The 19,084-nt window shown below is 33.2% G+C and overlaps 1 protein-coding gene and 1 pseudogene across 1 annotated transcript; one reads left to right on the top strand and one right to left on the bottom strand.

Annotated features, from left to right (window-relative positions):
* Window positions 1-1,517: 1,517 nt before the first annotated feature.
* Window positions 1,518-3,582, top strand: LOC120176791 (O-fucosyltransferase 7-like). The gene is made up of 6 exons (XM_039183128.1): window positions 1,518-1,701; window positions 1,844-1,966; window positions 2,480-2,578; window positions 2,664-2,755; window positions 3,271-3,422; window positions 3,557-3,582. The coding sequence occupies exons 1-6, from the start codon at window positions 1,528-1,530 to the stop codon at window positions 3,580-3,582; spliced, it is 666 nt and encodes a 221-aa protein (XP_039039059.1). The 5' UTR covers window positions 1,518-1,527.
* A 9,637-nt stretch (window positions 3,583-13,219) lies between these two features.
* LOC120176780 lies at window positions 13,220-15,176 on the bottom strand (annotated as a pseudogene).
* Window positions 15,177-19,084: the final 3,908 nt, after the last annotated feature.

The raw sequence follows: 19,084 nt of genomic DNA, 5'->3' as shown, positions 1-19,084 counted from the left end.
ATTTATTTGCAACACGTAACATTAGAGTTTCATAATTAACTTTTTAAATGACAGTTTTAGTTGAAGATTCATGGTAAAGGCATATATTGTAAAACACCATGAACATTCTCCCATGACCCTCCAAAACAAAAATCTATCCAAACATGATCAACATTAGATGATTTCATTATTGTAAATTAATTTACTAAACAAACGAGCTGCGAAACTAAAACCTGTTGCCGGATGGGGAAGGATGTCGTTGGATATAGGAACAGATGTCGCCGGAGAGAGTGATAGATGGAGATGGAATGAGTTGCGATTTAGGGATTTAGGTTATGAGTTGTTGCTGCTGCGTAGTTATATACCCAAAGCATTTGTGTTGCGAAATTAAAACCTGTTGCGAATTCAGAAATCGAGTTGCGAATTTGAAATTCAGTATTGCGATAGTCAGAATCTCGTTGCGATTTACGTATTCGCATTGCGATTTACGTAATCGCATTGCGATTTACATATTCGCATTGCGATTTACGTATTCGCATTGCGATTTACGTATTCGCATTGCGATTTACGTAATCGTATTGCGATTTTCCAAATTCGTATTGCGATTTTCCAAATTCGCATTGCGATTTACGTATTCGCATTGCGAATTAGGAAAACCGCAACGCGAATTTGGGAAATCGCAATGCGATAGTCAGAATCGCATTGCGAATCTGAAAACTGATTTGCGATACCGGAGATCGCGTTGCGAATTATCGATCGCATTGCGATTTAGTTGGTCATTTTGGCAAATCCAAAAAAAGTTTATTAAAATCGTATATTATAAGGCATTTTTTGTCACTGAGGTTATTTTCTCTAATATAATTTTGTCATATCCCTATATATATAAAAATGGTTAAGATTTTCTTGTTAGCATTATAAGGATCATAATTTAATTTTTTGTACTATTTTTTTAATTTATATTTAAAATTGAGTTTTATATAAATAGAATTGAATTAAATAAAAAGTTATATTAATAAAATTGATTAAGTTTACTAACAATATAAGAAAATTTTAAGTTGGAACAAAGAATTTAAGAATTTATATATTTGAAAAGTTTTCCAAACCAAATTAAAATAAATTAGATACTTTTATATGATAAACTTGATTACATAATTGAAATTATTATTTTAAAAAAATATTGTTTTTATAATTTAACCTTTTTAGAAGATCTTATAGTACTTTTAGAATGTGTATAGTTTTTTTGTTTGTTTTTAATTTTTAAGGTTTCTTTTTGTTTTTTTTTTTGGATCGAAAAAGACTAATTTGCACATTTTTTTTAACTGACAAAAATAGAGGGGAAAAACCGATGCTGATCGCTGTATCCTTCTCTCGCTATCACAGAGACAAATAAAAAAAACACACCCAATAGGAGGAGGGAGAAGAAGAGAGGTTTTGATTCATTTCAATTGCTCTGTCTTATAAAGGCGGTGCATCGCTTCGCAGTTCCGGTTTAGAAAACAAAGAGAAGGCCGTTTCTTGTTTTGTTTGTTCTATTAGGAGGGAAAGGAAATGATGCATCGACGGAGGCGGAGGGCGGCGGCGGTTGTGCTGCTACAGAAAATACTAATGTGCGCCATATGCACCATAGCATTGGTGGGACTGCTTTCTGGATACGGACATGTGTTCCCTTGTTCCCGTGTTTCTGATTTATCTGATACTTATAAGCTCCCTACCGTCACTCAAGTCTCTCTCTCTAATATCGTGTTCTTCAATTGCCTGCTTGATATTTACTTGTTTTTCCATTTGCGGAAATGTGACATCATTTTTTGGTTATAAAATGTGAAATTTAATTATCGTTTCTTTGTTTTTTGAATTTTTTTTGTAGAAACATGAATTTAATTACCAGAAGTTAAGTGAGAAAAGGTGGATGAAGGAGGAGGCTCCGCCTCATTTATCGAAACTGCAATCTCCGCCGCATCTCTTCAAGACTCCTATTTCATTTCACAAGGTTTTTGTGTTTTTTCTAAATTGTTTCAATAATCTGTTTGGTTGCTGAGAAAATTAACATTAAGAAACCCTCCAAAAATGAATGAAAAGAAATTCTAGTTATTCTTGGATTATATTCCTTCACATTGTACCCTGTTTGTTTTCTATAAGCCATTTTATTAGAACTTGATTGGGTATTGTAAAATTCCTTTCGGGATGGTATTTAATTTGTTTATTATCTATTTTACTTGCTAGCTTGTTGTTGGTTTAAGTCTAGTATATACCCCTATCTATGTTACTCGAACTTGGATATGAGTGTCGGAATAAGTATGTTTCCAACAAGGGTATGGTCAGATTTTTTTCTTCTTCTAATTTTTCATGTATTTGGAGAATCTTGAAGGTTGTATCCCTATATATATGTGTCGGACATGAGTGTATGGTTCTTCAACAAAAATGAAGTCGGGGCAACATAGACCTTTATTGATGCAAGGTAGTTATTCGTCTTTCATGTTTTTCACTCTTTTTGATTTGACAGTTTGACGGTGCCAGTGGAAATCTGAATTTTGAGAAGTTTGGAAGCCGCCTGAAGATCGTGATTTTGTGCCCTGCATACAGCCTAGTTCCAATTATACAGGTAAAAGTTAACTTTGAAAATTTTCTTTCAAGGTATCGACATGAGACTTGTAAACTGATTCTTCAATTTGTTATTTTATGTTTAGCTCCTGATCAGTCAGAGGTTATATTCTAGTTCGTACAAATGGTGGGCTCAACCAAATGCGGACCGGGTATATATGTTCTATCTCTTTTCAAGGTTGATTTCTAGTTTGATAAAATTCATTCATTCTGGAAATATGATATATCTGTTAATGTGACATATTCCTTCATCGGTGATGTTCCCTGATAGAGATGCAGACGTCAAGATATCCATTCTCAACAGATGAAAACATTACCATCCACACACTATTCATACATCTCCTATAGGAGACACTAAAAGATTAAAACGTTACATTTGTTCAAGTTCAATGACTGAAATATTGGCAATCGCCATTGTACTAAGTACTTAAATAGGGATATCAGTTCTTCCTGATCATTTTGCTGACTGGAGTTCCATTCTTGAGTTGCTGATATGTGACATGGTAGCTATAGCCCGTATAATAATGCCACACTTGTATTCCAGAACTTGATAAACGATCATTTTGTCAAGTTACTAGGTAGCCTTTGCTTTTAAGTCATTGCTTGGCAAAATGTAGTACGCCTTTCTACTTTCTATTTCTGGCCGCTTTCCTTGTTCTTAATATTATTTTTTGCGTCTTTGTTGACTTGCAGCAATTTCTCTGATGTTTTTAGTGAGGACCATTCATTAATGCTTTGGCAAATGATGTTAAATCTAAAGAAACTTCCAAAGGAATTGTCTTTTGCTACCAAAGTTAAGCATTTTAAAAGCGGGTCTGGTTTGGAGTACTACCGCGATACGATAGGTATTAGGTTTGTTTGTTGATATCTTTATTGTGATTAATTGGTTATTGATAAGTGATTTATTTAGTTATTATTTTGCTTTTGAATTGATCCGTAATCATTGATTTTTGTGATTTATTTGTTCGTTTTGATTCAGTTTCTGTGCAGGACGCTAGATTCTGAAAATTGCATTAAAGTGACAGAATTTTGCAGTTTTTTTTATTTTCGGAATCAAAGCTGGATTAGTGGGCATGACTTTGGACATGAACCATCTGACGAGGCGATGACATCAACATATTCTAGAAGGTTCAATCAGCGCTTATAGAAGAACGAATGAACCAACCACTCGTTTCTGCAATTCTAATTTAAATTAAACTCATGTTTTATGATATTATTTTAAATATTATATTTTATCTTATCTTTGTTTTAGGTATTTTAGTTTAAATAGTTTTAAGTATTTTAATTATGATTTATTTTCTTTATTTTAGGATTATCTTTACCTCGTTTTTAGGATTTGAAGGCTATAAATACCCTCTCAGGGTAAGCCTAGAAACATATATATCAACAACTGAGAATTTACTCTTCTTATTCTCTCTAGCTTTATTAAATTCTCTCTTTTATTTCCTTTCAAGTTTTCGATTTTTTTTTAATTTTAAAGTTTGGTTTTCGAATATGTTAAGTATGACTTTGGTCATGCTTAGTTAATTTTTTGTCATGCTTAGCTAATTTTCTTTTAAGCCGAAGTCTAAAGCGAAGACTCAATTCCAAACGTGAGAATTGTAAGGCACTTAAATCGCTTCGGATTTTTCTCTATGTTTTCTGGGCTTATTTTCAAATCAAAACGATTTTCAAAACCAAAAGCCGGCGTTGGTCTGAATGTTATTATGGTTAACTTGGGATGAAGGACATGCTTATTGAAACACATTCAACTTCCTGTGAACACACTTAGTAAAATTGTTTGCTAAGAGGAAGTTGAGATCAGAATCAGTTATTGTTGAAACAACATAATCCAAGTCGACAACTTTTCAAACTTCAATGTTTTAAAGATCTACAACATTGTTGTTGCTTAGATCAACTCACAAACCGAAATTTAAGAGTGCACTTGGACATTCAATATACAAAGCATAGTCACAAGGAGTTGTCCTTGTAGACAATTAGCCGACGTGAATCTTGAAGTAAAAATTTATTTCGATGATCCGAAGAATTTAAGGCAAAGCTAAAGCCTAAGGCTGTAAGTGTTATTTATCTCAATTTATTTTATTATTATTTGTTTATTTAATCTTTTCTCATTTTATTTCTTTAAACAATTTAAAAACTCCCCTTTTTTATATTATCTTTATCATTATCTTATAATTATTATTTATTATTTTATTATTTTATTCTTATCTTCCATTTGAAACGATTTATATTTAATTATTTATTTTATTATTTTATTCTTATCTTTTTATCTTTATATGAAATTCTATCTTCTTCTAAATCAAAAAGTCCACTAAATCAGAAACACCAGAGTCTCTGTAGATCGACCTTGCTTCTTTATTCTACTCTCATTTTTTACTTATTAAGAATTCGTAATTATTTTGATAGCAAAATGACAGTTATTAAATTGGCGTCGTTGTCGGGGACTCACGGAAAGTACTGATTTATTTTTCTTCGTTTTTGATTTATGACCAAAATAAACCCGGGTGAATTAGTAGATCTTGACTCGGAGATCGAAGTACGAGCACGAAGAATCCACACACAAACGCTTCGAGAAAAAAAGAAAGAAACGAGAAGAGCATAGTTCAGAAATGGAATCAAATCCAAAAACAAACTCTGAAACATACGCATATAACGAAGATCAAATACAGATGGTGGAAGTAAAAGAACAAACGATCCGAGAGCTAGCCGCAGCTCCTATTACTCAGACGCCATTATGCATCACTTTTTCTAATGACGGGACTCCATTTCAATTAAAGACGGGACTTATTCATCTTCTTCCAACTTTCCACGGCTTTCCCACTAAAGATCCACAATAACACTTGTTGGTGTTCCACGTGGTTTGCACTAGCATGAAACCACAGGGAGTTACCGAAGATCAAATTAAATTGAGGGCTTTCCCTTTCTCTTTAACCAACTTGGATAAATATTAATTATTTTATTTTCCTCCGAATTCAGTTAATTCATAGGCTGACATGAGTCAAATTTTCTTGACAGGTTCTTCCCAACGGCTAAAGCAAGCGAGTTACGAAGGAGCATTCTTTCCATTCGGCAAAAGACCGAAGAAAGTCTTTATGACTATTGGGAACGATCTAAAAAGCTTTTCGCACATTGTCCACAACACGGATTAAGTGAGAAAACGTTACTTCAATATTTTTATGAAGTACTTTTACCAATGGAAATGAAAATGGTAGATGCTGCCAGTGGAGGAGCATTAGTCAACATGACCCCAACAACAGCGAGAGAATTGATTTCAACCATGGCAGCCAACTCTCAACAGTTTTCAAGTGAACTCAGCCGACGGGTTCACGAGATAAGTACATTTTCCCTTGAAAATAAGTTAGATAAATTAATTAAAGTAGTTAATTCCCTTGTTGCAGGAAAATCGAGGGTAACAAGAGCATGTGGGATATGCAGGAAGCTAGACCATCCAACAGACTACTTCATGATGATACAAGAAGGAGGCAATGCAAAAATCAATGTCGTAGGAAACTTTCCAGGTCCTCCACCAAGACCATACAACCCATATAACAATACTTATAATCTGGGATGGTGAGACCACACAAATTTCAGCTATGCAACTGATCAAATGCTAGCTTATCAACCAAGACCTCCTCCTCAGCAGCAAACGCAAAAGCCATTATAAAAGGAAATATAGGAAAAATTAGCAATTTCACAAGAAAATCTGGTTACAACCTATGAAAAATTGGTTGCATACCAAGAAAAGCTGGTTGCATCCCATGAAAAATTCCAAAGCCGAACCGAGACACATTTTCATGAGTTGTATAACCAAGTGAGCCGACTAGCTCAATCTGTGGGGAAATTGGAATCACAAGGAAGACTACATTCTCAAATGTAGTTAAATCCGAGAGAGAAGGTTAGTTTCATCACACTCCGAAGTGGAACAGTCATCTCACGTTATGTTCCAAAAGAAAAAGCCTCACATCAGGAAGAACAAAAAGAAACGCTACCTCTAGAAATAAAAGGTACATTTGACGCACATTCTCTTTCTCATAAAATCGCACCACCTTTCTCATCAAGATTGTTAAAGTGTGATAAAAGATCTGAAGAAAGGGAGATCTTAGAGGTGTTTCAAAAGTTCAAGTTAACATACCTCTTCTTGAAGTATTCGACAAGTACCGAGGTATGCTCGATTTTTAAAGGAGCTTTGCATTATAAAAAGAAAATTAATAGGCCACGAAAAGGTAAATTTGGGAGAACATGTTTCTGCAATTTTTCAACGAAATCTCCCACCAAAGATGAAGGATCAAAGTATGTTCGCCATACCTTGTAAAATAGGTAATTTTAAAATTAAACGTGCAATGTGTGACTTAGGGGCTTCAATCAACGTTATGCCATTTTCTATTTATAAAATCATTACTAACGAGCCTTTGAAGGAAACGAGAGTTACCATATAGTTGGTTGATCGGTCCGTAATCTATCCAGTAGGAATGATGGAAAATGTCTTAGCAAAGGTCGATATATTATTTTTTTTCTGTAGATTTCTATGTCATTGACATGGAACATGATAGGTCGGATTCTTATTCCGAAGTACTCTTAGGCCGACCCTTCCTGAGCACCGTACATACAAAGATCGATGTTAGAAGTGGTATACTGTCAATGGAATTTGATGGTGAGATCGTTGAATTTGATGTTTACAAAGCAATGAAATACCCGGATCGAGTTGAAAGAATTAATTCTATTGATCTTTTAGATCCTTTAATTGATGAATATATTAAATCTAATTTTTCTTATAATCTTTCTAGGGATCTTGAACTTTTCCACAAAGAGGAAAAAAGGGAGTTTGAAAATATTTATTCAATCAATTTTGATTTATTTTTACCTTCCTCTAAAACTAAAATTTTACTTTCTGTTTTGCAGGCACCTGAGGTAGAATTAAAGAAGTTACCAGAACATTTAAAATATGCCTTTTTAGGTAAAAATGGAACCTTACCAGTGATCATCTCGAATATATTATCCGAAGAAGAAGAGGAAGCTTTGGTCACGGTGTTGTGTTCTTACAAAGAAGCCCTAGGATGAACCATTTCCGACATTAAAGGATTAAGTCCCTCGACTTGCATGCACAAGATCAAATCGAAGAAGGAGCAAAGCCATCAAGAGAAGGATAACACCGATTAAATCCATCGATGATGAATATAGTAAAGAAGGAAATTCATAAACTCCTTGATGCAGACGTAATCTATCCAATATCATATAGTAATTGGGTAATTCTGATTCATGTTGTTCCCAAGAAAACGGGAGTCACAGTGGTCGAAAATCAAGAAGGGGAGTTAGTGCCAACAAGAGTTTAAAATGGATGGCGAGTTTGTATTGATTACAGGAAGTTGAACTCTCTTACTTGAAAATATCATTTTCATCTTCCCTTTATAGACCAAATGATTGAAATAATAGATGGGAAAACTCATTATTGTATAATTTTCTCCTCTCTTGAGGACAAATTCAATAAAACTTCAAATAAATTTCATCTTGACATCCATCATAATATCAAAGATTAGGCATCCATAAATACATCATTTTGATATCTCAGGAAATCAAAGCTCAGAAATGACCAGATGTCTCTAACTTGAAGAAGCAATGATTTGGCTTCCTGAATTCAACAATCAATACATTTCCTCAACATGCAGGAACAAACAGACTTTTTATCACCTTTGAGGGTGTTTTTCTTGAAACAAAATTTTATCTCGCTTAAGACATTTTTCCATAAATTTTGAGAATTTTAAAACTAATTTTGTCTCGCTTGAGACAATTTCTTTCAAAACAAATTTCGTCTCACTTGAGACATTTTTCCTTTGAGATACAAAATTTGAATTTGTTTCACATTAAACAAAGTTGATCTCATTTGAGATCGTTTTCTCTTAAAACAAACTTCGTCTTGCTTGAGACATTTTTTCTTTTGATATACAAATTTTGAATTTGATTCACTTGAAACAAAATTAATATCACTTGAGATTGTTATTTTTTTAAAAAAACAAATTTCGTCTCGTTTGAGACATTTTTCCTTTAAGATACAAATTTCGAATTTGATTCACTTGAAACAAAATTAATCTCACTTGAGATTGTTATTCTTTTTTCAAAACAAATTTCGTCTCATTTGAGACATTTTTCCTTTGAGATACAAATTTCGAATTTGTTTTCACATTAAACAAAGATGATCTCACTTGAGATCGTTTTCTCAAAAACAATTTTTGTCTCGTTTGAGACAATTTCTCTAAAAACAAATGTTGTCTCACTTGAGACAATTTTCCAAATTATGAATTTGTTTCACTGGAAACAAACATCATATTTGAGTCGTTTATTTTGAAACAAAGGATTTTTGAGTCTATTTCTTTTGAAACAAAACTTTGTCTCTCTTGAGACAGATTTTATTGAAAATTCTTTGAGTCTGTTTCACCTAAAACAAAATGAAAAAAAAATCTTTGAGTATGTTTCTTTGATAACAAAATTTTGTCTCTTTTGAGAAAGTTTCTTTTGAAAGAATCTTTGAGTATGTTTCTTTGGAAACAAAATTGTCTCTTTTGAGACAGTTCCTTTTGAAGAAAAATCTTTAAGTCTGTTTTTATGAAAACAAAGGTTTGTCTCTTTTGAGACAATTTCTCTTAAAACAAACATCTTTGAGATTGTTTCTTTTGAAACAAAACCTATCTTTGAGTTAGTTTCTCTTGAAACAAAAGTCTGTGAGTTGTTTCTTTTGAAATAAAAATCTTTGAGTTGTTTCTTTTGAAAAAATTCTTTGAGTCTATTTTTTTTAACCAAAGTTTTGTTTCTCTTAAGACAATTTCGTGAAAAAATCTTTGAGTCATTTCTTTTGAAACCAAAATCTTTGAGTTTGTTTCTTTTGAAACAAAGTTTTGTCTCTCTTGAAACAGTTTTTCGTGAGAAAAATCTTTGAGTCTGTTCCTTTTGAAAAATCTTTGAGATTGTGTCTCTTAACAAAATCATATGTGATTCTATTTCTTTAAAAACAAATTTTGTCTATTGAGACAATTTTTAATGAAAAAACCAACCTTTGAGATTGTTTCTTTTGAGAAAAATCCTTGAGTCTGTTTCTTTGGAAACAAAATTTACAATCTTTGAGTCTGCTTCTTTTGAAACATCATCTTTGAGTCGGTTTCTTTTGAAATCATTATCCCTAGAGATTGCCAGAACTCTTCATCACGTATGAGCCGTGTCATCTCCTGACCAGATCTCTTCATCACGTAGGAGCCGTGTCACCCCTAGATAACCAGACGTCCTCATCACGTAGTTCTTTTGAAACATCATTTTGAGTCGGTTTCTTTTGAAATCATTATCCCTAGAGATTGCCAGAACTCTTCATCACGTATGAGCCGTGTCATCTCCTGACCAGATCTCTTCATCACGTAGGAGCCGTGTCACCCCTAGATAACCAGACATCCTCATCACGTAGGAACCATGTTATTGCCCTTCCTAAAGATGGCCAGAACTCTTCATCACGTATGAGCCGTGTCATCCCCCGACCAGATCTCCTCATCGCGTAGGAGTCGTGTCACCCCTAGATAACCAGCCGTCCTCATCGCGTAGGAACCGAGTTATCACCCTTCCTAAAGATGGCCAAGAACTCTTCATCACGTATGAGCAGTGTCATCCCTCGACCAGATGTCCTCATCATGTAGGATCCGTGTCACCCTTAGATGACTCGAACTCTTCATCACGTATGAGTAGTGTCATCCCCAACAACCAACATTGTCCAATTTCTAAGCTTAAAAAAGAGAGAACCAGACAAAAACGTGTTTTCTTGTTGTCTTTGCCCTATTCTGTTAACACAAAATGTGTAAAGAGGGGCAGTAAACACTCGTTTTTGTCCGGGTCTTTTTTATTTTGTTTTTATTTTAATTATTATTTATTATTTACATTTCTTTTTGTAGGCCCGAAGCCCATATTACAAAGAAAGCCAGAGCCCTACCTGGATCTGACCTAATTGAAGCCCAACAAGAGAACCCATTTATATTAGGGTTTCAAACCCTAAATAGATTAGGGTTTCAACCCTAATCCCCTAACAACTCAACTGCCTCGTGGCCTTTCAATGTTCCAGCTTCCCAGCCAAGCTCCCCTTAGCCGCCGCCGCCATCGGAGCCGATCAGAACCAGTCAATCATCCACAGTAGCCTGTCAACAACCCAAATCAGTACCCGACAGTAATCAAATCCAAACCCCAAATAAAAAATCCCTAAATCCCAAAAATAGGGATTTTCACTCAGCTATACTCAGAGTAATCAAAGCCCTACATCCTAGGCATCATCATCACACAACAGACAGGATTAAAGCACACATGCAAGGGTTTTAAAAAAAAGAGGGAAGACGACAGAGAGTGGAGAGAGCCTGCAGAGGAAAACCAAAAAAAACAATAGAAAGAGGGAGAGTACTTACCATTCATTGCGTTTGTGGTCATGACTCTCATCGAGAGAGAGAGCTTCATTGAAGTAAGAATGGCCATTATTTTGTACCAGTTTTTAGGGTTTAGGCTCTATGCTCTATTTTTGAGTTAAGGTTACTGTTAGGGTGGATATTGGTTGGTGAGAGTATCGATTGGGGTCCCTGGTCGTTAGTTTTGTATCCCGGCCACCGTGAAATATGGTTTGGGCTTTGGCTCTTTTTCCTCGGTTGGCGAGGGTATGAAGAGAGGGGTGAAGAAAGAGCTGAGAGAGTTTATTTCTCTCTCTTTCTCAGGCTGAAACAAATGAGAAATAAAGAAAAAAAACCCTTAAATGAGATTATATCTCAATTTCAAAATGACGCCGTTCGAAAGGTCAGGGGTTCAGTGTGTTTGTTTTGGGGTTATTATCAAATTAGTCCTCATAGCTTTGTAAGCTTACCCGCGCGTTTGGGTTTTAGGGGATAATATCAACTTTGGTCCTTATGTAATCTCTCACACACGTGTTCTTCAAGGTTTGGGGTATATCATTGTAGGTCCCTTCTGGTTTGTAATATCTCGTTGTAACCATCAAATGAAATTTGTATTATTATGTTTTGAGCACTAATTTTTATCATTTATATTTAAGTCACCATGCTATGTATTGTACCATTGTTGGTTATGTTTGACTAGTTTTAAATATTTACAAACCTTTTTTTCATTCACTGAAACTTTACTTTCATTATATTAGTGTTTTAATTTGTTGTTTACATTTCGGTCACTGTTTGGTATACATACCTTTAGGTAAATTATTAATTGTCATTGCGAATTTCTGTTTAGTCCTTTACAGTATAATATGTATATACATATTCCAGATACCATGTTTATCAAATGTTTTATATAATTACGTATCAACTATGTATATATAAATAAATAAGTATGTTAATTGCATTTGCACTTTACTATATACGTATATATTACTATTATATATTATATTATTTATTTATTATATTTCATTATATTTTTTATTTATTCATTATTTGATTCTTTATTTTATTTATTTGTTAATATTATCGGAATATTTTCAAGAATGCGAATTTGTAGAACGGCGTGGAAAGTATCACTTGGTCGAAGTGTACAATCCGACACATGTTCTAACGAAATGGGTTTTGAAATGATGGATTTCATTTTAGTCGATTAATTCATTTTATTTCATGTTTGAACAATGTAATGTGTTTTTATTAATTTTTTTTATGCAATTATCGATTTCATTTTATATTCGATTTTGTTTTTTTATTTTCCATGAGGGAGGGAATATTCTTTTACTATTAAGAAATAGACGAGTTAGTTTTCCGATGAGGATTGCTTATCTCGAGATTTCTTTCAAGTTAAAGAATTTTCCCTAATATAAATCATTTGAAGCAAATTAATTATATTTCAATAAATGGATCTTACTTTAAGTATAGATTCAATTCATAATTTCCATCATTACGACAACGTGTAGCGACATAGTACTAATTTTGGCGTTGTGGGTGCTTACCCTTCCCCACGCGTAATCGACTCCCGAACCAGTTTTAAAGTAATTTTGTAAACGCAGACCATTTTTGTCTTAAAAAATATTTTTCTTAAAATTGTTTTTAAAAGACGTTTTGGGTATTCGACCTACCTAACCCAAGGTTGATGGCGGCTGCTTTTCAATTTAATTCAAATCAATTTCAAATCACCCATTTTTTCAAATTAAAGTCATAATCGTTTTTTTAAAATAATATTAATTGTTTCACCTAAAAATGGTTATGACAATAAATTTCAGAATTATTATTTTTGGTGAACTTTAGTTGTCAAAATATGTTTCACTAATATTTAATTATACTGTTGTAATTTAGTTCAATAACATTTATATAAAGATTTTTATTTATCCATACAATGAATGTAAGAAAAAAATCTAGTATATAAATTATTTGAAATTTTAGAATTATACTATTAAAAATACTATCAGGAGTTTATCCATCATAACTGATGCCGACAATCTTGTAAGAGGATGTTAAACTCTTATTGAATGAATGAAAACTTGTGGGAAAAATATAAGATTAATAATGACTTTTTTCTCTTCTTGGGAATTAAAGAAGGAAAAAAGACTGAAAAGACAAAGAAATCTGCCTAGGGTGGTTGATTAGTCCTCCTTTTCCCAGCAATGCGGGGTGGGGGGGAACATTGCAGTGTCCACCATGGCTAAAAATTGTTGAGAATGTAAGAGTGAAATGAGGTGGATAATGAAGAACATTAATAAACTCATCAAGATTTTACAGTTTTGAACGTTTCTTTTGGCAGGGATGAGTGTTCTTCCCTTTCAGATTTTCGGACTTTCAGATGTCACGGCACCAGCTTCTGTTTCTGTGGTGGTATGCTGTTGAGTCTGTGATTCTGCAACCAAAACTAGTATGTGTATGAGCAGGAAGGACTTCAGGGGACTAAATAATTATCAATATAAATATAAATAAAAACTTTAAATTATAGAAATCTAAATTTTCAGTCAGTCCCCTCGGTGTGTATGAGTAAACATTTTAAAGCTATGGTGTTCTGGATCTTTATTTATGTTGAAGTATTTGTGTCCTGAAAGTGATTTTTCACTGAGAAAGAGGGCCATTGCCCCATGTGCCAGCCTATCCTCCATGCTAAGTCCTTATACACATACAAAGGGATTAAATCAATTGATTTATGCAGTTACTTTTAAGAACTGATATGATATAGCTAAGATGGTTACTGTTTTTACTTAAACGCCAAAACAGCTAGCAAAGACGATTGCCTCAGCATATAATGATGATAATTTGGGACTCTCCCATATCAAAAGCATTGCAGTGCATACCATGGTTAGTGGGGCTCTCTATAAGTGCATGAATCAACCAACCATCATCCTAGATATATACTCCGACTCTAATGTGAATGTTTGATATGAATATGTATCCTATAATGTGATATTTTTCATATCGATATCCATGTCGAACATGTATAGTTCTAAAAGGAATCCGAACAACATACACCTATGATCATAGATTCATTTTAAGTCCTATGGTGTTTATGATCATAGATGCATTTTAAGTACTATGGTGTTTATTGTGATAGCAGACTTAACGGGAACTCGAAAAATATTATTGAAGAGAAATTTACCTGAGGGAGAAGGAGCGGGAAAGGGAAAGGGATGGCGAGTGAGATGAAAGGGTTGGGGAGGAGGATATGTGAGGAGGAGCCCTCCATTGGAGTAGGGTAGTAAAGATAGGAAGGTGCAGGAAACGTTCAGCCTGTGGTGCAGAAAATGTTCCCCTTGGAGCTTGCAAAGAATAGCCATAATAATATGGGGACCCCATTGATGATGATGGTCCATAGAGTTGATGATAGTATTGTGGCGCTGAATTTGTGGATTATAGACACCCTGTAATGCCACCATTCAATAACATTGTTAAGCTGATGAACCACAATGGCTTAACATTGAATAGAATTTTCAACTTGGGAAATGTTTTTTTAGAGGTTCAAACACTTACTTGGTGATACAAATATTCAGGACTGTAAGTTGGGTACCCGTATGGTGGATAAAAGACGGTAGGCGGCGGCGGCGATGGCGGCACTGATGCTGCAACTCCACTATAATGCGGTGAAGGTCTAGGCCTTCCAAGTGAAGCAATGTTACAATTTGCTCTTCTTCCATCAATTACAGGATTTGGATCAACACAAGCCTTCCTTGCTGATTCAGGATCACGAAAAGTGACCTACAAGAAAACCATTAATCATTCAGATACACACACATACATACAATATACAGATATAGAAGGAATTAGAGAAAACTTACAAAGCCATATCCTTTAGATTTGCCGGTGTTTTTATCAGTGATGATAACAGCTTCAAGAATCTCCAAACTGTTGAAATACTTACGCATTTCCTCGGTTGGCGTCTCAAGCCAATCCCCCAACGAACTTTGGTCAACGTCGTGTCCCCGAAAGGTGATCGATAAAATGGGCGAGCCATGCCATCTAAACAAACGAAAACAACAATGGGTAACTTTCCTTTTTCTGGAATTATATTTACGGTTGACAAGATCCAAGTAAGTTGAATCTTGTGCAATTCCAGTCCATGATCATCATCAACAACCCTTTTGCCTCTTGCTTTACAAAACTCGTGTTTGTTCCATTTCCACTCTAATTTTCTTCAAAGAAACACCATTTGAAGATGAGATGAAGGTGTGAGTTTAAAGATGGAAAGTTGGTTGACTGTTGAATATTATTGCAAAAGGGAGAGACAAAAAAAGCTGATAACGTTAATTTGTTGTCTAAATGAGGAAGGAGAAAGGAAAGTGGTTTGGGTTCGTCAAATAAAACGACAGCTCCGTCACCGACTGCTCTTCACCCTCTCTTTGCATTAATCTACCATCCCAACTCCTCTACCAATAGCCTTTGCTTTTTTTTTTTTTTCCCTGTGTTGTCTTTTGAGTCTTTTCGAATGTTTAAAAATCGTATAAAATTTAGTATTATTTTTAGGGTAAAATACATGTTTAGTATCTAAACTATTATTTTTGTTCCGTTTTATTTAAATTTTATTTTTTTTTCAAATTATACTTAATGTTTAATTTAGGGTTCAATTTATACCCACCGTTAGAAAATTAACAAAACTATTGACGTGGCATTATAGGGATGGGCATGAGACCCGAACCCGATGGGTTCCGACCCATCGGTTGGGTTTTTTTTTTAAAAAAAATTAGGTTCGGGCCGGGTCGGGTTTTTTAAAGGTGATGTTCGGGTCGGGTCGGATTCGAATTTAGGGTGAAAATACCCGACCCAACCCGAATTGGAAAAAAATTTACCCTATATATTTAGGAATAATTACAATAATACCCTCTACATATTATTTTTTTCAATTAAATCACTATTTTATTAAAAAAAAATAATATTTTTATTATTATTTCGGGTCGGGTTCAGATTTTATTTCAAAAGGTTGGGTCACGTTTGGGTCGGGTCAGGTTAGATTTCGGGTGGAGAAGTCATTGTTCTCGGGTTTGGTCGGGTGGACCAAAAATCCGACCCAACCCGACCCATGCCCATCCTTAGGCATTACCTTATAATGACACGTTAATATCACAATTAATTAAGTTTTTAACGGTGGGTTAACAAAATGAAACATAAACTAAACTTAAGTATGATTTAAAATAAACTTTTGATACGAAAACATAATAAAAGTATGTGTTTACCCTATATTATGATATTTTATTGCCTAATTAATGGTAGGGTAAAGTCCTCTAACTACAAGATATTATTTTATTGAGTCATCCGACTATTAAAAGTTACAAAATGGTCCCCTGACTATAGGGAGTTGTTTTGTTGAGTCCCTCGACTATTAAAAATTACAAGATAATTCCCTGTTATTCATTATGTTCCAAACTCGTTCTTTTTTGTTAAAATTTTAACGGTAGTCTGAGCTGGAAGTTAACTTGCTGAATGAGATATGATAAAATTTGATCTCATAATCTCAAATGAATATCATATTTCAGTCAATATGTTAACGTTAAGCTCAGACGTCCATTAATTTTTTATCACTACAATTTCAAAACATAAAAATAGTCACTAAATTTATATTCTATTGATAACTAATGTCAATATATTGTGATAATTCACCTAACACTCGTCACTAATAACCAAAATAAAGAGGAATATAACTTTAATGATCATTTTACAAGTTTTTCAATTTGGGTGTTCAAAAATAAAAAAATTATAGTTGGGTAACAACTTAGTAATTTACTCTAATTTATATATATAATCGATACATTAAATGTGAATTGACAGACATTAAAATTAATTAATTGGGATTTGCATAATATATATGTGATTCGGTGCGTCTGGACCAAACTTAACTAATAAAATTGGTGATTACTTTTGGATTATAAAATTTAAGAAGCACAAGAACAGAGAAACTGTGATTTCTGGCCCCAATCTCCAACAGAAAGAGGAAACAGACTTGCACGCACTGTCAGAACATTTAGAATCAAAATCATTGAAACGACGTTGTACACAACATTGAATATAATACAAAAAATATAACACACAATTATAATTACTTCAAACATAGTTATTAATATAAAATTTTTAAATCATTATGACATGACAAATTAATAAACACAAGAGACGCGGAACACAAGCTGGATTAGAGGAGGGTCATGGCTCCTCTAAAATTAAAAAAAATATAATTTAGACCTTTAATTTTTTTAAAAATAATTTGGTCTCTCAAATTTTTAGAAAATTTTAAAAATTCTTATTAAGCCTTTTAAAATTTCAAAATTTTAGTTAGACACTAATTATTTTAGGAAAAATAGGGTGTTCAAACGATTAATTCGGCCGCTGATCGAACCAAATTTTTATTAACCGAATTAATCGAACTCTTTTTTTTAACCGTGAATCGAACCGAATTTTTATTTTGAAAATATTAACTGAACCAAACAAAGTTAGGTTGTTTCCGCCGGTTAAGTGAATTAACTAAAATTTTTTAATTAGATTAATTTGAATATAATAGAAGTATTTTTTTTATTTGGGTTAAAATTTTAATTAGGTATTGATAATTTAATGAGTTTAGTATGGTTAAAAAATGATTGGATCTTAATTTTTAATGAGTTTGAGCTTAAAATATGTATTTTATATTATATATATATATATTTCATATTTAATAATTTCGGTTAATTAATCGATTTCGAACCGAATTAACTGTTAACTGAATATTGAAAAAAAATGTTAACCGTTTCCCAACCGAAATTTGGTTCGGTCGGTTAACTCGGTTAAAACCAAAAAATGAAGACGCCAGGAAAAAATAAACTAATCCTTCAAAAAATTTAAAAATCTTAATTTAAACCTTTGAATTTTTTAAAATTTTAAGTTGCCCCAAAATTTTATCACCAATTTCCACCATTGTAAACACATTTATGATATATGGATATTGGGTCTCCAATAGAACACTTCTTCCATTAAAAAGATTGAGATTGCAAGTTCATGTTCAAGCACTAAGAGTTTGTATGCTTTTGTATATGAACTCTAATTCACATATAAAAAAGGATATTTTCTCCCAATAATAGAAATAAATTTATTCAAATTTAATACATATATATATATATATTAGTATAAAATTTGTAAAAAAACTGTCAATGATTGATAAAAACTAAATCGTATTTTAATCCAGTGAGGATGAGGTTATAATTTAATGAATGAGCGGTGGAATATCAGATCAAACGAAAGGAAATGGGACGGCAGGGGCAGCGTTGAAAACATAATCTAAGAAATAACATGTGATGGAGAATGAAGGTCAATCACAATAAACAAAGTTTGGGAAACTAAGCAATGTGTTATAGTTGTTAATGGATGATTTATATTCTTCCCAACTGGAAATGGTTTGTTTCTTTGTAAACCCAGCCCTGGCTTTACAAGACTATTTGTTTTCGAAATAACAACGTAATGACGTGGATGAATCTTTTTATCATCTTGTTGATGTAACTAAAATGATATCGTTTCTTGTGAAGATATTAATGTTCAAAACAATGTTGTTTTATTATAAACCTTTTAATTTATGTACTAATTTTCCCAATAGACTTTAAAATGCATCAATTTAAGACATTATATTTATGGTTGTTGTCGTAGCCAACTGTTCTGTCACTTTGTCATTCACAGTAAGATTTGTTTAAATGTTCGCATTTCACTCATCTTCCTTCTTCTCGGATTGATTTACTAAACTCATTCAAAATTGATGTAAATTTATATAAAGATTCGACATTCTAAATTTCTAATACTATAATCTCCTTCAACGATCGTCCGATGAGATTAGTTTCGATGTATGTTATTCGCCATATCAAAAGAATGCTTCTCATTTTTTTTGGATTTTCAAACAAATTTTTCGAATACAATAAACCTCCAACCCCAAAAATGATGGATTTTTTTTTGTGAATTTTAGAGAGATTTTGCCCACAAAAGGTATTTAAGAGTAGTGATTTTTAATATATAGTTTGACCACAAAAGGTGTTGCAGAGAAAAGATTTTCAACAATGACTAAAAAAGAGTGAAAAAAAATCCTAATTTTGATG

This window comes from Hibiscus syriacus, unplaced genomic scaffold (assembly GCF_006381635.1).
Source record: "Hibiscus syriacus cultivar Baekdansim isolate YM2019G1 unplaced genomic scaffold, ASM638163v2 tig00112254_pilon, whole genome shotgun sequence".
NCBI lineage: Eukaryota > Viridiplantae > Streptophyta > Magnoliopsida > Malvales > Malvaceae > Hibiscus > Hibiscus syriacus.
Note: the sequence above shows the minus strand (reverse complement) of the source record. Positions and strands in the feature narration are given on the sequence as shown.

What these genes read in the sequence shown, in the direction of transcription:
- LOC120176791 (XM_039183128.1), top strand. Translation starts at nt 1,528, where the DNA reads ATGATGCATCGACGGAGGCGGAGGGCGGCGGCGGTTGTGCTGCTACAG. An exon ending in CTCCTATTTCATTTCACAAG is followed by an intron (nt 1,967 to 2,479) that starts GTTTTTGTGTTT and finishes TTGATTTGACAG; the next exon opens with TTTGACGGTGCCAGTGGAAA. An exon ending in GTACTACCGCGATACGATAG is followed by an intron (nt 3,423 to 3,556) that starts GTATTAGGTTTG and finishes GTTTTGATTCAG; the next exon opens with TTTCTGTGCAGGACGCTAGA.